This window comes from Notamacropus eugenii, chromosome 1 (assembly GCF_028372415.1).
Source record: "Notamacropus eugenii isolate mMacEug1 chromosome 1, mMacEug1.pri_v2, whole genome shotgun sequence".
Lineage (NCBI taxonomy): Eukaryota > Metazoa > Chordata > Mammalia > Diprotodontia > Macropodidae > Notamacropus > Notamacropus eugenii.
In genome coordinates, this window is record NC_092872.1 from 251,732,985 (window position 1) to 251,757,499 (window position 24,515).

The 24,515-nt window shown below is 38.8% G+C and overlaps 1 protein-coding gene across 4 annotated transcripts in view; it reads right to left on the minus strand.

Moving 5' to 3' along the window:
* Window positions 1-24,515, minus strand: part of GRID1 (glutamate ionotropic receptor delta type subunit 1) — a 1,146,328-nt gene that overhangs the window by 68,753 nt on the left and 1,053,060 nt on the right. For all 4 annotated transcript variants that reach the window (XM_072628547.1, XM_072628546.1, XM_072628545.1 and 1 more), the window contains one exon: window positions 2,479-2,674. In XM_072628547.1, coding sequence (XP_072484648.1) covers window positions 2,479-2,674 — 196 coding nt within the window. The remainder of the gene's footprint in view (window positions 1-2,478; window positions 2,675-24,515) is intronic.

The window sequence follows — 24,515 nt, forward strand, 5'->3', positions numbered from 1 at the left end:
TAAAATTGTGTATCTTATTCTGTGGCTTAAGTTTATAATTTCTTTGTCAGAAAGTGTGTAGCCTGCTTCATCAGCAGTCCTTTGGTTTATCACTGCATTGATGAGTTCTGAAGTCTTTCAAAGTACTGTTTTTCAATGTGTTGACACTGTATAGAGTGTTCTAATTCTGCCCTGCATTATTTCATGCCCTCTGAAACTCTATTTTGTCATTTGTTAAAGCATAATAATACTTTATTTCATTCACCTACCATAATATGTTGAGTGATTCACTAACTGATCCACACCATTTTAGTTTCCAGTTCTATTACACTACAAAAAGAGATGCTAAAAAATATTATAGTATATATAAGATATCCCTCTTTCATCTCTTTGGGATATCTATGGGTGGTATTGCTGGATCAAAAGGCTTGAACAGTATACTACCTTTTGGAGCAAAGTTACAAGCTGCTTTCCACATTTAATTGATCAAGTCACAGTTCCATCAAAAGTGTCTCAATGTGCATATTTTGGGGGAACCCAGCAAACAATTGTCATTTTCCTTTTTTTTTGTCAATGTTGTTGATATGACTGATATAGAATGGAACCTAAAAGTTGTTTTAATTTGCATTTCTCTAGTTATTGGTTATTAAGAGTATTTTATATGACTAGAAAAGTTGATTATCTACCTTTGAAAACTGACTTCATGCTTTGATATTTATTAACTAGGTTATAGCTTTTAATCCTATAAATTTGAATCAATTACTCATATATTGGAAATGACATCTTTGTCAGAGAAAGTGGCTGCAAAGTTGTTGTTTTTTTTTTTTAACCTAGTTAACCATTCCCCTTCTAAACTTAGTTGGAAAAAGATAGCAACACAATACGAGCCAATAATGTGACACAGCAGCTAAAAAAGGGCTAAAGTTGTCTTATATTGCATTAAGAGAAAATTTCCACAATGAGGGAGGTGGAAGTTTTTCCTTCATAAGACCATGCCCAGATTTTTTATTCAGTTCAGGGGGTTGTACTTTGGGAAGAATTTTGAAAAACTACAACATGTTCAGAGGATGGTGGTCAGGATGGTAAACGCAACAGAGAGAAAATGTGGAATTGCTGATCTCTAACTTAATGCCAGGGAAGGAGAGAAGAAAGGAAGGAAGGAAGGAAGGAAGGAAGGAAGGAAGGAAGGAAGGAAGGAAGGAAGGAAGGAAGGAAGGAAGGAAGGAAGGAAGAAAGGAAGGCAGGCAGGCAGGCAGGCAGGCAGGAAGGCAGGAAGGCAGGAAGGCAGGAAGGCAGGAAGGCAGGAAGGCAGGAAGGAAGGAAGGAAGGAAGGAAGGAAGGAAGGAAGGGAGGGAGGGCAGAAGAGAGGGAAAGAGGGAGGGAGGGAAGGGGCAGGGAGGGAAGGAACAGAGGAAAGAAGGAAGAGAGGAAGGGAGAGAGTGAGGGAGGGGAGGCGAGGCAAGGAAGGGAGGGATGGCCCTCCATAATCCACTTCAAGCCAATTTTCTATCTCTTTGTCACACCCTTAAATATATTCAGTCAGGCTGGCTTGGTTGCTCCCTCTTTTGAATACTGTGTATACTCTCACCTTTATACATTTGCTTACAAGATCATAGATTTAGATTGGAAGGAATATTATAGGTCATTTAATCTGACTCCTTCATTTTAGAGATAAGGAAAGTGAGACTCAAATAGGTTTTTCCCAAGATCACACCAAGAGTATGCCCTTTCAATTCTATTATGCTGTCTTTCAAATTGTTTTGAACTTCTTTCGATGAACAAGAACCTGCTTTCTCTTTCTTTTATTTCCCCCTGGGGGGAGGGGTGGGAACACAATATTGATGCCTAAAATTCCCTCTTACCTCTACTGTATCCCTCCTTCATGGTCTACCTTCTCTGTCTATCCTTTCTCAACCACCACTTTTGGGTGATTTCACTTTTTTTTGAATGCTAACACTTATGATCTTTATCATTTATTTGATACTTTCCTTCGCCTATCCATAATACTAGTTATCTTATTTTTATTTTTCTGAGTTTCTTGTTTTCCTGGATGGAAAAGACCTCAGCAATATTCTTGCCGATCTGTTAATTCTACAGTGAAAGAAACTGAGGTCCTTGTATGTGAAGTGAATTACTAGTTAGCAGCAAAGTCAAGACTAGGCCAAAAGTCTCCCTATGACCAGCCAGTGATCATGTCATTAAGGAGTTAGGTGGAGTAGTGAGTAGGGTGCTAGACTTGGGACCAGGAAGTCTTGAAATTGAATTCTGAGAACTGGCTTTGTGACCCTGGGCAAGTCAATCACTCTCTCTCTTCAGCCTAGTTTCCAGGGTCGTTGTAAAGATGAAACTGAGACAGCACATGTAAAATATTTTGCAAACCTTAAAACACTATACAAGTGCTCACCATCATCATCATCATCATCATCATCATCATCATCATCATACCCTGCTAACTTTCTCAGATCAGGGAAATGCAAGGTATCTTGTGCTTCTCCTTACCTTCCTGATGCCTTCGGAAGGGTTGGAGACACAGTTATCAGCCCCATTGTTCTTACTGATGGTCTTCCAAAGCTCGGCAAATGTGCTGTCCTGTTCCAAGGGATTGGTCCCTTTGGCTCTGAAGTATTCATATACTGCTGAGTCTCTGACTGTGCCATAAGATATATCCATTTGTTTGGACAGATCCTGAAATGTTCTGAAAGGCAGAAAAACATCAAGATGTTATCAGGGGGAGACATGCTGCTGAAATTTCCATTGGCTAATTGATCATATTTCTACTATATATCTGAAGAGAGGCATAGAATCCTGTATCCTTTAGCACTCATGGCAGCCAGTTGGATACCCTGCCTCCACTGCCTTCCAAGTTCTCTCCAGAGGTCTCTCTTTCCTAGGGAAATGGAATGGCTAAAAGCCCAACCACAAGGCCTTGGAAGCCCTTGCTTGGCTCAGACATGAACAGGGAAATACTAAAATGGCACAGATAGCTTGAGATATTGATAGCAACCACCATTGCTTTCTGAATCCTCCATCTGTTGCCCTGTTCAAGGATTACCTATAATCTACCTTCACTGCCAATCTCAGTACAAATGGATCTCTTTTTAACTCTTAGCCTTCATGACTCCATCTACTTATTGCCTGAGAAATATCCGATTTAGAATATTTTCTGAGGAGAAACCAAACTTCATGGCACTTGAGGATGATAGAAGACTGAGAATCAGGGCATAAAGATATGGTAACTGTAACTCCAAGGAGGAAGAAATCTCATCACCTAGGTCAAAGCACAGCATCCTGGATCAAAGCCCTGTTCACCCCAATCTATTATGACTGAGTTCACAAAGTACATTTTAATAAACTGAGCAATATGTTTACCCACATGAAATAAAGTCACACAATTCTTACCTAGGGGAATCCAATGTTTCCATGTAGTCAAAAGAACCAAGTTCTGCTTTCTCACTCTTGCCCACTGAGAGTTTCTATCTTATGTGTACTTATTCTTAGTTGCCACTCTAGAATCCCAAAATCACAATAAAGTACTATAGAGCACCATAGTGGAAGCCACAGAACTTGCCTACAAAGAACTTGAAATATATTTCTATTTTCCTACAAATTCATAATAATTATGATGATGATATTAGACTCCCACACAGTATTATAAGATTTTCAAAGTATTCTTCATACACTTTTTCATTTGTACAGGCATCCAAATGCCTCATCTGTCACTTCTATATACATCAACCATATCTATTGGCATCCATCTCCATGCATCATAGATGGAAGGAAACAAATGAATCGGACAAAACTGTCTCTGTAATGAGTGTTCATTATTTGGTGTATAACTGAAGCATAGTGTTTCTTTCCTTCAAAGGCTCCAGATTTGTGACTGGTGCCACTTTCCTGGAACGTAAGGGGCTAAAACCTATTACTTTTTCCTCCCACCTTTGTTATTTTTTATCATGCTAATACAAACAAACACCAGGCTTCTGATGAATGGAAAACATCAGGATGAATTACACAGTTGAGTCAAGTCCTGAAAGGCTTTAAATTGCTGCCATTTCCTCTAGTAGGAAATGCATATGTAACTGCCCGTGAGCCCCAGTGGAGGGCTTTTTCATTCCCCGCATTTGGAATGATGGGGTTTGCTACCTCACTGCTCTTTGGTTATTTCATTTCTGTGGGTCAGAGGAGAGGTTCCCCTTTGCCATGCTAGCAACCCCAATGTTTATGACTTCGAAGCCACTGCTTTCTTGGTCTACTTCAACTTTGAAATGCTTGAGCACCGCCAGTTTCTTCCACATATTTGCCTTCCACCTTCATACCTTAGCTTCCTCCATCCCTCTTTCTCAGACCCTAACAGCTTCCCTCTCTATATTTATGCAAAAATATTCTTTGGAGAGTGGGGAGGAGGCTTCTTTCTTCTCCCTATGTGTCTCCTTCTATGGATTAGCCCGTTCTGGCCTGAGCTGCAGCAACAAACTCAGCCAGGCACCTCTCTTAAATCCAATCTCTAAGCAACAGCTATGCAACAGTGAATGCCTCCCTGATGAGACTGCCATGGTGGGCAAACAATATCTAACTAGATGTTTTATCTGCAGTACTAAAATCTGTATTTTGGCTTGCATCTTTTCTATATCCCATTAAGTCTCATTAATATTTGTGGTATCAAGATGCATACATAAGTCTTAGGTTCAGACTTCACCTGGAACTCTCCCTTCTATTCCCTTTATTCCCATCTCAAACATTCATTTCTCACACTTTCCTTTATTTTCCATGTCTATTTTATGTGCTTTTCATTTCTAGTACTAACTTGTGCCAAATCGCAAATTACCATACATGATAGATGGCTGAAAAAAAGTCACAATTGAAATAAAAGTAAAATACAAAAATATAACAAATAAATAAAATAAGAAACACAATCTGCTATTCTTGCTTTTCTTTACTTAAGATGAATGAATGCAAAATAATTAATAATTAATTAACAATAATTAATAAGTGAATCAGGTGCAAATGTTATGCTGTACTACTCTCGGTAAACAAATTGAACAATAAGGTAATTCCTGCCCTCACAGAGTTCACATTCTATAGAGTCAACTCATATAGGAAATCTCTGCCGCAAGTCAAATGACAAAGGTTTTGACTGTCTGAGGGGAGGTGGTGTCCAAGATTGTTAGATCCATCTGATACATGCTGTCTCTTCTTCAGAAGCTGGTTCAACTCTCTCATTTTTTCAGATGGAGAAGCTGAGACTCAGAGAGGTTACATAAGTTGTTCAAGATGACACAGGTAATATGTGACCAAGGTGGGTTAAGATGATTTGATGAGATGAAGGCTGCTTCCCCCACTTTGCTGGCTGCATGTCTCACCATAACTTTTCTTAGGATGCCATATCCTCAGTTTGTATGAACTTGTCTAACTCCCACCCTTTCAACTTAACACTGCAACATTCTCTTTGCTTCAAAGCAATTAGGCCTAGTTTTCTCTTTCACCATAGTCATCTCTCCAGGAAAACCAAAATAAAATCAAATTTCCTCTCTGAGTACACAAAAAGAAAGATAGCAACTGATATAACTTTACCCTTCCTTTCCAGCTTTTCTTTTCCCAACCCTAATAAATCTATTTCAGCATTTTTAAAATATATTTGCAACAAAAATAGATAGATGGGCTTTCATGAGATAAATCAATGCAGAATATTTGTAAACATATCTTTGTCTGTCAAGGAAGTAGTTGCATGAGCAATGGAGATAAATATACTTGTAACAGGAAAGAAATCAATATTCAATATATTTTAAAAAGGTTTCACCAACTAGTAAGATGTTGTAATTGTGTTCCTTATAAATCTAAGTCATAAACTCTTATTACTATCTCTTAAGGAGAAAAGAAAGAGGTCGAGTAGCTTGAAAAACACGGGAGTTTGAGGTCCAATTATCCCTCCTAATGTGATTGTGTTATAAAGAAAGATCACAAATACCTTCTTAATTAGCAGAATATTCTCCTTCCACAAGCATTCTTTGTTTTGTCTTTAGTGTCTGACTCCAAAAGGGATGCTCTGGTATGAATTGGCCCCAATCTCCCTCGGGGAAGCTTCAAAGCCTATTTCTTGGGTTCCCTGGATACTAATGCTAGGCAGTGGGTAATAGTGGGACAAGCACCATTTGGGGCATTAGAGGATGTACCTGTGTGACCTTGGGTAAGCCATTTAGCATTTTTGAGCCTCACCTTCTTCAAGTGCAAAATTTAGGTGTTAAACTAGGTGGCATCTGTTTACTTAAAACTCTAAACCAGTGATCTTAATGTTCCATCAAATTCTTCCCTGATCCTTATGCCTACGTATTCTCCTCTTCTCATTGAAGTATCTCCTCCTAAACCTCTATTCTTCTCCCAGCTTTCTCTTTTTCCTGGGAAACATGGAAAATCTTAAGCATTGTAAAATTTGAGAGTAGTCAAAGGGAGTAAAGACATGGAACATGAATGACTGGTCTATGTTCCCACGTTTTTCCTTAATTCATTTAAGTCTTGGGCTAGGAGTAGGGACAATGCATGTGATAGGCTGTGTTTAGCATCTTCTCTTTCCACCTTCATCTCAGAGGAAGTTCCTCCGGTATCCCAATAAATATCACTGTAAATAGAGCCTTCCTTGATTTTATAAATGGAGGTCAAAAAAGTTTATAGAAAAAACACAGGCTCATAGAATCTCAAAGCTTGAAGAAATCCAATAGATTATAAGTACACCAAGAGTAGCTAACGTTTCTTTCATATATATATATATTTGTGATCATCTTACCTGGCAGCATGCCTGTTATATATTAGATGCTCGATATAAGCTTATTGATTAACTGTCAATTGATTTCAGTGTGACAGTGGGATAACAGAACCAAATCAAAGGTCAGAAGATGTAGACTCAAATCCAGGCTCCATTTAACCAAGGGCAATTTAGTCTATAACCTGTCCATGTTTCATTTCCTATCTATAAAAATACTATTACTAGATGATCTTAAATAGCCCTTTCAGCCTATTAAGTACAAAGTATAGGCTCCTAGTTTAAAAAAATCAATTTGAACCTGAGTAGAAGCATGCTTTACAACACTGCACACAATCATCTGTCTTCCATTTGAAGAATATCCGAGATGAGGAATTCACTCCCTCATGAAGCAGTCCATTCGTCATGGTTAACCTTCCTCCAAAATGTTCATTACCCATAAGGAGAGCAGACTAAGTGCTCCCCAGTAGGTATGTAAGAATATTCCTTGTGGTTGTTTGTAAGGAAAAACAAAATCAATCAACCTGCTTCAAATAAGACAAATGGTAAGATATCTAAGCAACAGACATTCCCCCCCCACCCCCAAATATTTAATTGGTGTAAATAAAAGTTTAGTTTTCTTGTTTTGGAATTTCTTTAGTCCCAGGAATTTTTTAACTTTTGATCCAAATGAAAGCCAAGTATGATGAAAATATTTTTTCCCTATTCCAATCTATTATCCACTCAAGCATAAAAATGATTTTCCTAAAGCACAGTTCTGACCAATGAAGTTCCACAGCTCCTATTACCTCTTTATGAACCTCTCCACATGACCCCTCACACATAATGTACTCTTCAACCCAGTGACACTAGTTTCTTTACTTTTGCCTTAAACAAGACACCCCATCTCTTAACTCCAGGCATTTTCACTGGTTGTGCCTAATTCATGGAGCTATCTCCCTCCTCATCCCCTTTCATGGATGGCTTCCTTGATGTTCCAGATAAAATCCCACCCTCTATATGATGATTTTCCCAATCCTTCTTAAGTTTGATTACTTCCTAATACATATACCAAAATATGTATATGTGTGTGTGCATGTCTGTGTATCTCTATGTGTGTACAGTTATCCTTTCCACATCACAGGGATGCAGTGCCCTCATGATGTGGAAAATTTACATAAAATTTTTGGTCTTCCCTTCCAGAGAAGAAGTCTGAATTTTTTCATTTTCTTTTATGGGGTATTTACAGTATTAAAAGATAAAATATTTTGATATTATACAATAATATACATATATTTTATGCATTTCTGAGTTTCTAAACCTTTTCTGTGTCATCTGTAACTTCCACAAACCCTTATCTCCCCAAAAATTCCAATTTAGTTTCTTATGCCAACCTGCAAAATATTGAAACTGCAATGGGGAAAATTGCAATGTGGAAGGAATAGCTATGTATGTATGTATGTGTATGTGTGTGTGTATATACATGTGTGTGCATATGTATCTATATGAATATGTGTATATATTATATAAATATATATATACATAATTTATACATAGTTGTATAGCTGTTTGCATGTTATCCCTGCCTTCCCTATTACATCATGAACTCCTTGAGGGCAAAGACTTTTTTGGCCTTCTTTTTAATATTTCCAGTGCTAAGCACTGGAATTGGAAGTTAGAAGATCTTTAATAAATGCTTGTGAATTGATTGAATTATACAACTTCAGACCAAGCCTTTGCCTTCTTCCACCATTGTAAGCCAGCTCGCTCCACATTTGAATGAGTTTCCCTAGTAAACCCTTGGTATCCATAGTTTCAGAAGCCATGTGGTGGTATCTCCCGAACCAGGAGAAACCCTGCTTCCCAGCACGGAATATTAGCAGTGTGGTCAAAAGGAGTGTTGGAATTAGAGTCAGGAGACCTGGACTTTAAGTCCAGCTCTGCAGTTTCTTACCTGTGTGACCTTTAGCAAGTCACTTAACCTTTTTAGGTCACAATTCTCTCACTTTTAAGATGAGGAAGTTGGTCTCCATGATCTCTAAAGTCCCTTTCAGCTCTGGGAGTTTGTGATTCTGAAATATTTGCTGCTGAGAATCAATATAAAAACAGAATGCACCATTAACTTCTAATTTATAATGACTGAATTTCCTAATCCATTAAGATCTGACTAAACTGGAAATCGCAGCAGCAGCACCAAGGGAGGTTGGGGAATTGCCTTCTTTGTCTCTGAGGCACTGCATCATCCTCTGTATCATGAGAGTGTTTTCATTTTCCTCTCCTCTTTGCTTCCATACTATACCCTCGCCTTTACTCTTCTTTCTTCCTCCCTCTTTCTGTCTTTTATTTCCATTATCATCATCATCATCATCATCATCATCATCATCAATCATCCTCAACATCCACAACAACAACAAGCGACAATTAAGTGTTTATCATCTTCTGGGCGCTAGGGATAAAAACAAAAGCCAAAACATAGTTTTTGAGTCCTTGCTCAACTTCTAAGGGAAGAGATGATATGCAAATGAACTACGCACATGAAAAATTTATAAGGGTAAATAGGAGGTGATGTTGAGGGAAATCACAAGCAATGGATTGGGCAGGGGGCTGTGAAAGGTCTGTTACACAAAGTGGGATTTGAGCTGATTCTTGAAGGAATTCAAGATGCAGAAGGAAAAAAAACCATTCCAGGGATGAGGGATAGGCAAAGTTACAAAGTAGGGATGATTTCTTGTGTGAGGAAGATGGGAGGATTAACAGCGGATGGGAGGATGAGTTCTAATTTGAACAGGATGAATTTGATATGCCTAGAGAGTATCCAATTCAAAATGTCCAAGAGGTAGTTAATGATGGGAGACTGGTAGTCAGGACAGATATTGTGGAGGAATAAAGAGATCTGAAAATCCTTCCTTAAACATAAAGTTGACACCAAGGTAAAAGTAATAAAGAATAATAAACACTATGGAGGATATTTTTCAAGAAAAAAACAGTCTTGGTCCCTGACTTCATAAAACTTTGGATAATAAGACACAGAGAAAAAAATAAAAGAGAAAATTAAATCTTCATCCTCTTCATTTACATGTGCACACACACACATACACGCACACACACACATACACACACATACACACACATAAACACACACACTCACTCACTCCTAATTGTATAGGTAAGCAAATTGTGACCCAACAAATGGAAACTGACTTGGGTAAGGTCACACAGGTAATAAGTAGTAATAGTGAAATTTGAATTTAAAATCTCTGATACTAATCCACTATGGGAATAACTTCTCTTTTCGAGATGAATTAGAAGGGGAATAGTAGCATCTAAAAAGACCAGCAGCTTGAATTGAAGGAATCCAGGTCTGAGATTATAAAAGTTTGAACTAGGGCAGAGGCAATAGAAATGGAAGGGTAAAGGCGAATCCTAGAAATGATACAAAGAAAAAAAATATTAGACTTGCTAAATGTGAAATGGGAAGAAAACATGGGGGAAGTAGGAGTAGAGGTGGAAAGGAAAGAGTTTATGTACAAATTGTTTACGTACAAATTAGAGGGATATAACTAATACCCATGTGGGCAGCAATTAGTGAATGCAAGAATATATATGAAGAAAATATTTATAAATACACACCTATTTACAAATGAATATAACTAAGCACTATATGTATAAATATGAATGTAATTAAGAGTTTATGTGTGAAGCAGACTAAAAATGCTGAGCGATTTGAAAAAAATCCCATTGAATTTCATTAAAACAATGGGATGATTACGGAGCCCTTAAGAAGTTGAATATTGAAAGCACTTTTATATCTCATTTTTCCTTTTATTTTTTTCAAGAATCTTGTGACATAAGCACAGCAAATATCATCACACCTGTTTTGTGGATGATGAAACTGAGATTTGGAGTATTTGTTTGAAGAGGAAGATAAGCTCAGGTTTTTTATATACTAAAGTCCAGATGGTCAATATATGACCATCTAAGGATGGCCTTTGGGAAAGCTAAAAATCTAACAACATAATATTTATTCACTGAGTCACTCAATAAATCAAGCAAATTTAAGTGATAAAACCCACAGAATACTGTGCTAGGCTCAGATGTAGTTATAAAGTGGGCAATGCAAACTTTGCATGATAGAGATCCTGCCATCCTGGGGCTTACAGCATATAAAATACAAACAAAAATGCCTATAAAATTCCATATCCTACAAAAAACACATAGGAAAAGGGCAATAGAAGGTTCAATGTAAGGTCCTAGAAGGATGATAATTACCAACTTCTAAAACTCTTCATCTTGTCCCATTGTTCCTTGATAAAGTATCCCTTGTTCTGAACCTGTAAATGTGAGATTCCATCCACTGCACTCCAGATCCATTCAGTAAGAATGTCTGAGCCATTTCTGGAAGGCTGTAAGATTGCCTGAAGCTACAGAGTTGGAACTCGGACAGCATAGGATATTTTTTTCCCCCTGTTTTATGTCCTTTGAAGCCAAATGTTATTCATTCCATTAACTTCATCTCAAATTTCAGAGTTGGACTTCTTAGGGGTCAGTGAAAACCTGGGCCAAGGAGCTATAATTTTAGGCTGTCTATATATCAGCCTGTTTCAAGTGCAATACACCTGTTCAGTACTTGATTGAATCATGCACTGGGGAGTAATTTTTATTTTAAATTTCATTTAATATGAAAAGTTTTATAGTTGCCTTTTTTACACTCCAGTCACTACTATCTTTCCAGTACTCTCCCATACACATGATTCTTTTCTTTGAAAGAAAGAAAAGCAGCTAGGAAAGAAATAGCAATAATAACATGTGATAAAGTGACTCCATCTTAAGGCATATATAACAGATCTCCTCCTCTCCCTGCTAGTACAGGTATATCTAATACTCCAGCTTTCTTTTGACAGCAAAAACCTATGCCCTGTTTTTATTAAATCTGTGTTCTAACTATACAACTGTTCTTTGCAATTAGTTTGAGTTCAGCTGTCTTTTAGTGATTTTTGTTGTTTCTGCAAGTCAACAGGCATTTACTAAGGGTCCACTCCAATCTATCCTTCATTCAACCACTAAGATCATTTTCCCAAAGCACCGTTGACTACATTACCCCATACTCCATATTGCCTCCAGGATCAAATATGAAATGCTCTGTTGGGGATTCAAAAACCTTCATAATCAAGCCCCTTCCTACTTTTCAATCTTCTTAAACTGTACTCCCCCATACTCTTCAATCAAATGACACTGGCCTCCTGATTGATCTAGGAACAAAACATTCTATTTCTGGGCATTTTCTCTGGCTGGCCCTCATGCCTGAAATGCATTCCTTCCTCACTCCCAACTACTCACCTCCCCAGCTTCATTTAAGTCCCAATTAAAATCTCATCTGTTAGTGAAAGTCTTGCACATTCCCTCTTAATTCTAGTGCCTTCCCTCAGCCAGTTTCTTATTTATCCTGTATATGCCTGTTTTGCAAATATTTACCTGCATGTTGTCTCCCTCATTGGACTGTAAACTTCTTAAGGGCAAGGACTTTCTTTTGCCTCTTTTTGCATCCCCAGAACTTAGCACGGTGCCAGGAATATAGTAGACAGCAAAAATGTGTGATTGATTGAGGCATTGGACACTATGCTAAGCCCTGGAGAAGCAAAGAATGGGAAACATACACCCTCATCCCCGGGAAAACAGCTATGTATGTACAATATATATGGGGTGAATAAGAAAAAAAAAATCATAGGGAATGATATTCATAATCATTGTGGGTACACCCTAAAGCTTAGTCCTGAGTTCTCTTCCCTCTCTCTCTACTATCTCTGCTGCTGAGCTCATTAGCTCCCATGGGTTTATTATGTGTTACATCCACATAAATGACTCCCAGATCTATATAACTATCTTAAAACTCTGTCCAGAGCTCTAGTACTACGGCATCTACTGCCGCTTGGTCATCTCTAAATTGGTGAATGTCTCAAACTCAGCATGTCCAAAACAGAAATTACTTCTCTCCCCTGAAATGGTTCCTCTTCTGATCATTCCTATTACTGAAAAAGGTGGCATCATTTTTTGAAAGTCACCCATATTTACAGCCTTGTTGTTGTCCTCAAGCCCTCCTCTCCCTCACTCCACACATCTAATCCTTAGCAAATCTAACTGTTTCTTCCTTTTCGAAATCTCTTACTCTTAAGTCAGAGTTTGGCCACCCTAGTTCAGGACCCCATTACTTCTCATGGGGACTCTTGCCATTTTTTTTGCCTCATGTCTTTCTCCATTCCAATATATTCTCCACATCATTATCAAAGCAATTTCCCTATGATGAAAATCTGACCATGTCATTCCCCTACTCAATAACGTCCAATGGCTTTGTGTTGTCTCTAGGATAAATTAAAATGCTATCATTTTGGCTTCTAAACCCTTCACAACCTGGATCGACCCTACCTTCACAGGTGTACCAAACATTAGTACTATTTCCACAATCTATGGTTCAGGCAAACTGGCCTTGCTGCTCCTATTATACAACACTTCATTTCTATCTCAGTTTCCCCATCTGCAAAATGAGCTGGAGAAGGAAATGGCAAACCACTCCAGTATCTTTGCCAAGCATGCCCCAAATAGGGTGATGAAGAGTCAGACATGACTGAAAAACACCTGACTCATAACAGTAACAGCACCCATCTTACAGGATTGTTGTGAGAGTCAAATGATATATAGCCTATTAAGTGCTTAGTTTAATTCCTTGCACATAGTGGGTGCTTAATGAACATTTGTTCTCTTACCCTCTTATCCAAGCATTAGAGAAGCAAATATTTGTTTTATAAATATCACATATAGACAAATACATATATGTTGGATCCCTGAACAGAGCGTAATTCTTGAGGGCAGAAAATGTTTCATTGTTTTTGTAATTACTTCTCCAGAATCTTGCATATAGTTGGTGCTCATCTATAATAATATTAATATTATTCTTATTTAATATTTTTATTATTACAAATAAATTATTATTTAAATATTATTATTAATATATTATTTGGTATATTGCTATCTGTGTTCAGCTTTCTTCACTTTGGATGAGTTCATACAAGTTCCCCATGTCTCCTTGAATTCCTCATATTACTTGTTCCTCAGGGTAGAAGAATATTAGGTTATTTTCAACCACAAAACAATTGAAGTGAATGCTGAGAAATTATAAAGGACAAACAAATACAAATAAACACCTCCCCTTTTACGCCCAGCCCTCTGCAGGTGATGTCTGTCCAATAGTGGCATTACTAAGTCAAAAGATATTAGATATCTAGTAACTTTTCTCTCACGATTCCCAATTATTTTCCAGAATGGTCAAGCCAATTTACAGTTCCATCAACAATGGATTAGTTTTCCTGTCTTTCCAAAGTCCTGAAGAAATGGGTGATTTTCATCTTTATCACCATTGGGAAAGTGATTTTTTAAGGAAATACCTTGAATTTACCATTGGAACTAACATACTGATGCTGCTTAGTCCTTCCTATCCCTTCAACTTACTGTTTGAGGACTCCAAACTGTGTGTTTTCCTTGAAAATTCAAATCCCATTTCATTATGCCTGCTGGAGCCCACAACAACTACAGGGTAGATTTTACAAATCACAAACATCTAGTAATTAAAATCTAGTCATTCTAAATACCCAAAGCTTTGACAACAGAGAGCTCTGGCAGATTTGCCACCTAGGAAGCAAGAGGCAGCGAGAGAGCTTGTCTCAAGTCACCCAGCATGGCCCAAAGCACAAACACCCAAATGAAACAAAGTGAATGAGTTTTCCTTCAAATGTAGCTGAACAAATAGCTGTGTTGTCCTCTGACTTCTTGGAAGTGTGCAGCTTCCCCTCCCCTCACCCTATGGGGTTCTGCAATGAAAGGCCAGAACCAAAAAACAAAGCCCCTCCATAGACAAGTCTCTTCTTTATGGCTGGAAAACAGAAGCTTTCAATAGATTCAGAGAAGGAGATATCTGTCTAAAGAAGTAGCTACCTGACTCGTTAAAGAAAAATGAGGATTTTGTGGGAATGTTCAAAAACATGTTTTATTTAAAGATAGGCCCGGCTGCTTCTGCGGCTCCCTGATCCTTCGTTATTTATTACTGAGAGTGTTTACAAGAAAATGAGGCCTCTGCTGAAATGTTCATTCCCCTGCTGCTTAATATCCAGTCATTCTCCTGCATTCACAATCATGGAGCTAGGCAAGAGGTTGATTCCCCACCCAACCAACCCTTTAACTATTGGACAGAACACTCCCATAGGGACCTGAGAAATTTGCATGCATTCATCCTCCATTTTCTCTTCTTGCCTTCCTTCTCCTTCCCTTTTACTTTCTGAGCTCTGGCAAAGTGGAGAGGGCAAGCTAAAAGTTCTTCTTGTCATAGGTAGTTTTCAAAAACAGCCTATCCTTGACTATCATGCCAATACAAACACAGATAATATTGGAAGACAGAAGGAGAAAAACTAGAACATCTTGAAAGGTGAGAGGGAAGGAAGGAGGGAAGGAAGAATATCCAGAGTTTGAATGGGCTGGTTTTTGTGGTAGTGAGCTCCTTTGTATCACAAATGATAAAGACCAGGTGATGATCTCAACTGATTATTGAACAGTATTATGGGTAGTGTGAAGGGGTGGATAAGGAGGACTCATGCAACAGATTGTGGTTTCCAAGAGATGATTTTTAATATGTTTGCCTTCCAAACAATCATTAAGCATCTAGCAGGTACCCACTATGTGCCAGAAACTATGCCAGGCTGTGGTATTTCAGTTCTGAGATGCAATGGTCTATATGCAACTTCTCCCATATGATGCCTTTCTTGGCATCTCCCACTAGTTATTTGTATTCTATACTTCTTTGGGGAGTTAGATAGTAGCGTTGCCTCCTCAAATGCTTTGTGTAAACTTTATGCCGACTTGTCTTTATATCTATTGTGTTCTGCCCCCAACCCCGAGAACGTTAAGATCCTTAAGGGAACTCAATTATATATTTGTATCCTTAGCACCTAGGTGTAAGTATGAAAGGGTTAAACATATGTTTATTTAGGAGGAGTGGTAGTAGTTACTAGCATTTATATAGTGCTTTAAGATATTCAAAGTGCTATCTCTTCTTAGCAATGCAAGTATCCAATAAAATTCCGAAGGACTCAGGATGGAAAATGCTGTCCAAATGGAGAAAAAGAACTATGGAGTCTGGATGCAGATTGAAGCACATTGTATTCTCCCTCCCTCCCTCCCCCTCCCTCCCTCCCTCCCTGCCTCCCTCCCTCTCTCTCTCTCTCTCTCTCTCTCTCTCTCTCTCTCTCTCTCTCTCTCTCACTCCCTCCCTCTCTCTCTCTCATTTATTCTTTCTCATGGTTTCTCCCACTGGTTCTAATTCTTCTTTACAACATGACTAATGTGAACATAGGTTCTATATGAATGTATATATAGAGCCTATATCAAATGACACATTGTCCTAGGCTGGGGGAAAGAGACATAGGGAGACAATTTGGAACTCAAAATCCTATGAAAGTGAATGCTGAAAATTAAAAATAAATAAATTTTTAAAAAAGTTTTCCAAGTGCTTTAAAAATAGTGTACAATTTTATCTTTGGGACAATCTCAGGGGGTAGGTGCTATTATGATCTCCATTTTACAAATGAGGAAATGGAGACAGAGTTTAAGTGATTTGCCCATGCTCACAAAGCTAAAATATCAGGGGTCAGATCTGAACTCAGGTCTTCCTGACTCCAGGTTCAGTGATATATCCAGCGCATTACCAAGCTGAATCTAAAATGAGTGGGCTAGATAGGTGTTTCCTAAGATTTTCTTCTAAGTATTTTTGAAAGTTTTCCTGACTCAGTGACCCATTGTTTGGAGTTCTGCTTGTTAGTGTTTGGGGAGGTGTCACCCAGTCTGCAGCTTTTGTGTCTGTGGTTATCCATCACTCCCTACCTGTTAGTCTCTACCTATTGGCAATTGAGAAGGAGCAGAGATGCATTGGCCTATCTCCTTTTGCTGACATAGAACTATCCAAATTGTCTTTATCTCACGAAGATTAGCAAGAAAAGCTGACTCCATCTTGAATCCCCCGCTGATTACTAGTGATCTGCCTTTGATATATTGCCACCTTATCATATTTTTCAATAAATTTTGCTTAATTCTCCTTTTCTTGAGTTTTGCCTCATTAATCATGTTGAAAGTCTGACCAAAGAATTTTCTTTTTAATACTATGATCCGTTAGAAATTTGGTCTCATGTTAGGTAAAAAGACAAGAAAATATTTTTCATCTACAGATTTGGTTAAATTATATCTCTGCCAATATATGTAATGGTGTATATCTCTCCTGTCTCTCTTTTGTCTCTCTGTATGTTTCTCTCTCTGTCTTTGCCTCTCTCTCCCTCTTTCATCCCTTCTCTGTCTCTCTCTGTCTGTGTGTGTCTATCTCTGTCTCTCTGTGTATCTTTCTGTGTGTTTTGGTCTGTCTGTCTGTCTCTCTCTCTCCTATCAAATTTCCTATTCAATTTGGCTGCCCCTTTATCCTAAGTCTGCCCTCAGCTCTTCTGCTATTACTGCAACTTTATTCTTTCGATCCCTTGCATCACATTTCATTTCATCTTTCTAGTGCATTTATATCATTAGCTATGTTTGTATATTATATGAGGGACTTATGTAGCCTTCGTAGATGTTGACATGGGGGATTTCAGGCTGGGGACACATTACCATCATATATCTGACTTCTGCCCTCTTAAGATCCTCCTCTGCACAGGGGTTGATCTCCATACCCAACTGATTCAACTTAATCGAATTTCATTCCATACATATAATTTAAATATATAAAGATATATTTATAAACATACCATATTTATGTAACACAAATATACATTAAAGCCTACTGTGTGAAAGGCACTGTTTTAAGCCCTGGAAATACAAAAGCAAACAAAAAAACCAACCAACAAAAAACCAAGTTGGGCCCTGATTTCAAAGACCTTAAGAATTTCCTGATGGAGGATACAAATAGGACCTGAACAGTTCATTATCACTCAGGATAATCTGATGAAAGCACTAAAAACTCCATGGAAAAGACACCTGAACTGAGTCTGGAAAGAATTCCAACTGACAGAGGTAAAGATGGAGTATATTCCTGGGATGATGAATTGCCTCCCCAGCACAGGGAGCAGTAATCAATTGGATTAAATGGTCAGAAAGAACCAGGACTGAGAAAAGGTTTTAGTGTTATTCAAATTAGAACCTCTTCAATGACCTTTGACAGAGTAGTTTCAATAGAGGGAATTATCCTTAGCTGAATATAGGGCTAGCTCCCTCTCCAAGTCAGAAAGAAAAAGGACAAGAGCAAATAATTCTGCTGAGAAATCTTGAGGAGCAGGGGCCAGAATCTGACAAACCTTCCAGTAAATACTCATTTTTCTTAATGATAAATAAGATCAATCAATCATTCAACAAGCATTTAATAAGAAGGAAATAGTGATAATAATATAGTGATTTTCACATATATTATATCATTTGATTGTCACAACAACCCTGTGAGTTAGAAGCTATCATTATTCCCATTTCACCAATGAGGAAACTGAGGTTAAGGTAGATTAAGTGACTCACCCAGGGTCACATTAAGTTTTTGTGGAAGGATTTGAAGTCAGATCATCCTAACTCTAAGACCCGTATTCTATATACTGTACTACCTCATTGCCTCTTTTATTTATTAAGTTCTTCTTATTAGGCAGGTACTACTTTGAGTACTAAGTTACAAAGCAAAAGCAAAAACCAACTCAACCTAACCATAATCTTTGGTCTAAGGAGCTAATATTCTAATGGAGAACACAAGATGCACACTAATCAGGAAATACAACATACATGCAAAATAGATAGGAGTTAATATTTGAGGACAGCTCAGGAGACAGGAAAGGCCACTTGTGGATAGTAGGCTTTAAAGTGATTGATAAAGGAAGCCAGTGACTCCAAGAGGTGAATGTAGGAGGGCAAACTTCCCATTGAAAGACCAGGAATGAAGTGTCCTATGTGGGGACCAGCAGGTGGGTCAGTCTAGATAATGCCTAAGACTGGATACTTAGAAAACGGTCAGGTTGTGAAGAGCTTTAAATATCAAATAAACCACTTCATATTTAATCCTGGAGAGGATAGGAGCCCCTGGAATTGATTGACTAGAGTTGGGATGGGGAGTGGTAGTTACCTGAGCTGAGTGGAAGATGGATTAGAGCTGGGGGAGAGGAACCTACAGTCTTGAGGCCACCTCAAGGCCACAGCTTCCCCACCCCATTAGGGGCTTGAAACAGGAAGAATAATTAAGAAGCTATAGTAATGATCCATGAAAAAGGTGACAAGGGCCTGAGCTAGGGTGGTGACTTTATGTACATAGAGAAAAAAGATATATAGCAGAGATTTTGTGGAGAAAGGAATTATAAGATTTGACAACTGACTAGATATGAATGAATTACCGAGGAGAATAGTAAAACTGTGAACTTGGCTGATTGGATCCTAGACAGGGAAGCTACATGGCACCATAGTGGATAGAGTGCTAGCCCTGAAATCGAGGACCTGAATTCAAATTTGACTTCAGTCACTTTCTAGCGCTGTGACTCTGGGTAAGTCACTTAACCCTGTTTGCCTCAGTTTCTTCATCTGTAAAATGAGCTGGAGAAGGAAATGGTAAATTACTCAAGTATCTTTGCCAAGAAAAAACTCCAAAAGGGATCACTAAGAGTGAGACACAATTAATCAGCTAAACAACAGTAACCTAGATAGTAATAAAGAATCTGGAAGAGGGGTGAGGTTAGGGGAAAAGTTAATGAATTTTGTTTCAGACATATTGAATTTGATATGTCTATGGGAAGTTAAAACCTCTGCCTACCTTTCCATAAGCCTAAGGGGTTAATGTGCTAGTGAAAGCAAGGGATTTTAATCCTAACAATATTAATTAAAGGAAAAACTGCAGATGGTGTTTAATAACAGCCCAGTCCCAGAAGGCTCCATTCTCTTTACCTAAATCAAACATATCATAAAGTTGGCACGAGCATCACTGAGCCTGGACCAACCACATCTGGCCAGGGACACATACCCTCACTTGGCATCAATGTAACAAACTACCTCTATTACTTATGCAGATGTGGTTTGAGATGGTTTGCTGGCCTAATTTTCACCCACTCCCCTACATCCAGTACCCCTCCCCCTTAACAAAGAGGTTTTTAATGAATTGCCAGCATTAGCCATAGAGACCCTGAAGAAAAACTGGCTCACAGAAATGAGTCCCTCCATTCTGGACTTTAAATGCCTGTCTCCCTGCAACCTAATTTTGTCACCAGGCACATAGGACTGCGTTAATTAAAGTGACACCAAGGACAGGAGAATCTGAGATCCCTGGCTGATGGCTGGAAACATATAAATATGCATCTTCCTGCAATCTCTTATGGAGAAGAAACCTTGCCAGGGTAAATCAGAATAATACAGCCATGGGAAATGCATGAAGAATCTCTGAGGCTCACCCCCTGAACCAAAGCGCTTGTTCTTTCCAATGTTTCCCAAAGCAGGTCAAGGAAATTGTATCAGCCACTGTTTTCTTGCATCTTGTTCCATAAATGACAAGACTATGTATGATTTTACTGAAAGTGTCTGTGCTGTGATAGACAGGCCCTGAGGAGTGAGAAATGGGGCATCTCACATATACATGTGTTTATATGTATTATGTTGTATGTGTGTGTGTGTGTGTGTGTATGTATGTGTGTAAAATACTTTCCTGATTTGGAAGAAAGTTTTTGATGCTAAATTGTGGAGTGCTTTTCTGCATTTTCCTTCTGGTTAAATAAGCTTGCATGCTGCACTGCAGTATTTCCACAGAATCTTGGCATTAGAGGGAACCCCTGAAGCCATATCATTTAACTTATATGGATATAGGAACCCCCTTGACTAGGACTACCACAAGTGGATATTCATTCTTTTCTTGATCAGGAACAAAACCCTAGTGCCTGAGGCAAACCATCCTACTTTTGACAGCTTAAATTGTTAACACACACACACACACACACACACACACACACACACACACACACACACACACACACACACACACTCCTGCATCTAGGGAGCATTTGCCTCTGTGACTCTCACCTACTGCTCCTAGTTTTGCCCTCTAGAGTGAATCAGAAACAGTCTAATGTTTCTTCCTGACAGTCCCTCACACTCTTGAGAATAGCTACAAATTTCCAATTAAGTCTTCCTTTGTTTCTACCAAATTCCTCTACTACTAATTTCCTCAAAGAAAATTCTTAATTTTCTTCAATATATGCTTAAAGGACATGGCCTCCATTTCCCTCATCATCCTGACTACTGTCTTCTGCCTGACCAGGTTTTCAATGGCAGTTCTCAAATGTTAACCCTGCTACTAACCACAATAAACCAGATTTGGTTTTAGCAGGGCAGTAGACACCTGGATTATCTGCTCCCTTTTTCTATCTCCCACCATGTACTTTTTTTATGCAGGCTAAGATAACATCTGTTTGTTTTTGGATGCCATGTTGCCCAGTTGGCTCATTCTGATATGACTATTTTTCCTTCCCCTTTCTTCAATCATTTTATTTTAATAATGCTCTCCTGCATCATTAACTTTCTCCTGGGGCTCAAACTATGAACAGGAAAATTCCAACATTTTCTTTGACTGTATTTACAAGTTAGGTATATTGAAAAAGAGATACCAGGTGGCGTAGAAGAAAGAATATTTGACTTAGAGTCAGAAAGAGAAGGAGGAAGATAAGGAAAAGGAAGGGAAGGAAATAAGCATTTATTAAGTGCCTATTATACATACAGTGTACTGTCATTTAAACATATTATCATTTTATGAATCCTTATTTTATAAGTGAGGAAAATGAGGCTAATGGATTTGCCTAAGGTTGAATAACTTGTAAGAGTCAGAGTTTAAATTTAAATCCAGATTCCCTGACTCCAAAGTCAGTACATTTAACGCAGATTCAGTTTCCTCTTGTTTAAAATAGGGCTAAAAATAGCAACTTTGTTGTAAGGATCAAATGAGATAATGCCAGTGAAGAGTTTGATGGATATGAATTACCACCGAGATGTCAGTTACTATTATTCAAAAACTTGGATAGATTTTTTTTTTCTTCTCAGTTGAAGCTCGCTCACTACAGAATCATACTGACTTCAGGGCTCAGTGGGAAAGACAGTCTTCAGGGCTTCTGAAACATTTTCCATTCGGGACTCCTTCAGCACTTCTTAAACCGGCTCACAACCCCATATGGGATCGTGCCTCACCATTTAAAAAGCAAATCTATAGTATCAGACAGTTGGAGAGTGGAGACCAGAATGGATCTACTTAAGACAAAATAGGTCCATTTCATCAGTTCTTAAGTTTGATATATTTGAAATTCTACTCCTCCACAATACTCAAAGGGTGAACCTTTAAGCCTCAGAATCTACCATGGGGATTGGTTGGGTTCTAAACATTTCTCTCAGACAACCTACCTTGTACGATATTTGGGATTTGACTTTGGCCTCCACCTCTCTTGGTACAGGCAGTGCTGTGTTGTACCTTTTGGGGGGGAGCACTGGACAGAGAAAGCACACAGAGTGGGATGGGGAAGCATTTTTTTTTACTAACACAGAGCTTTCACCACAGCCTTTGCTTTGCATCTGTCCTCAAAAACTAGATTCCAGGCCTCATCATTAGGCCAACCCAGCTCCCGGAATAATTTTCCCTGACTGGTGGCATATGAGAGTCATTGAAATAGCCATAGTAGCCTGCTCAGGTCTCTGAGAAGTCGTGGCTTCTTGTGCTAGTTTTGTGCTTGATTCTTTGCCATAGGTCATTTAATTTTGTGAGCCTCAAAGTGACATACACTGTGGACTCCTGCTCAGCCCCTGGTTGAGAGAGAATGAGAGAGAGAGAGAGAGAGAGAGAGAGAGAGAGAGAGAGAGAGAGAGAGAGAGAGAGAGAGAGAGAGAGAGAGAGAGAGAATAAAAAGCTGCTATGAGTATTGGTGGAATTCAGAGAGTTAACCCTGAATAGGCCTTTGCTTTGGTATAAGTGGAATAAGGAGATGACTGCTTTTCTGCCATGAATTCCAAGATCTTCACATGTCTTTTGTCTTTTGCTTCCTTCTTCCTTATATTAGAGGCTGGGAAGAATCAGGAATAATGAAGATTCCTGGATTTGGTGTCCAAAGAGCTGGAATTTAATTACTGCCCTGCTGCTTCTTTAAAAGCTATTTGACTATGAATGAGACACTTCCTTCCATTGGCTCCAGGTTCCTTATTTGTCAAATGAGGAGAAGACAATGTCTAAGATACCCTTTTAGCTCTAACTATGTGAGAGAGATAAGCGGTGTAAAAAGAGGCCATCTGAGGTTTCTATCTGGGCCGCATTTACTTTGGTTTCCCAGTTGGTAGAGACCATTGCTGCTCTAATCCTTTGTCACAAGGGAGAGAACATGTCATCAAGACAGAGGATTTGGGTTCAAGTTCATCTCTGTCACTTACCAACTTGACCTTAAGCAAATCCCTCAGTCTGGACCTCATTTTCCTCCTTTGTAAAATGAGGGGGATGACTCAGTCTGGCCCCTTTGTGCTCTGCTCTGATCCAGTGATGATTCCGTGAGCATTCCAATGAACAGCAGCAGGTTTCGTAGCAGCTGGTTTGACACCCTCATACTGAGTCTTTGAGAAGGAGGGTGTTACCACTCATTCTCTCTGTTCATTTCAGTTCCACAATGCATTCACAAAAGAGGTGTCATGTGAGCTGAGCCTTGAAGGATAGGTAGGCTTTTTGTGGGTAAAAATGAAAGGAGAACATCAGGGGTAAAGAGAGGTGGGAGTGGAGCAAGAGAGCAAGGTGACTAATCGAACTAGAGTAAGGGAATACTTGGGAAATCTGGTGGTTGAGTGGGCTTTCACTCAGAGAAAGGGAGGCAAATTATGAGGAAGAAAAATATGAGGGAATTGAATGGAAAGTGAAGGCATAAGGACACAGTGCAGAGAAGGAGAGAGGGAGAACATACTGGGATCCTTGTTCCTCTCTGTCCACCCAAAATAAACTGGTTTATGGTCCCATAATCCTCCCATGTTGGAGACCTGAGATACATCTTGTGTCAGCTCTAAACTATCCCCTCTTGGAGGGCTACTCCACTCTCCAGTTGACCTGTGGTCACGTTCTCTGTCAGATAAAGACATAACTAGGGCAGGTTAACTAGGCCTTCAATTAAAGATGCTCAACTTAGAGAGCATTGACAGCACTTGCAAACTATCAGTGGAGTAGAAACAACTTATAATATCTAGTTAGCTAGAAAAACTAGTTAAAATTAGAAGTTAATTAATGGTATGCTTCCTCCCCAAGGACTCAGCACCTAGTTAAGGGTTTCCCTGGTTTTGCTTCTCCATTAGTAACCTCATGGGATTGAGCCAAGCATGGTTAGTGGTGATTGCCTTGGTTATAAAAATGCTATTATAGCTCTGCTCTCTGGCCATTCTCTATCTACCTTGTCAGGTACAAACATTTTCAGGACCAGGTTATTTTTTTTGTCATTCAGTTGTTTTTAGTCCTGTCTGACTTTTCATGATTCCATTTGTGGTTTTCTCTGAAAAGATACTGAAATGCTTTGTCATTTCCTTCTCAAGCTCATTTTATAGATGAGGAAACTGAGGTAAACAGGTAAACTTACCTAGAGTCACACAGCTAGCAAGTGTCTGGGGCCAGATTTGAACTCAGATCCTCTGGCATCTTAGGATCCTCAGATCCTAGGTCTAGAGCTCTATCTACTGTGCCACCTAATAGCTAACCTCAGGCCCAGAGAAATGA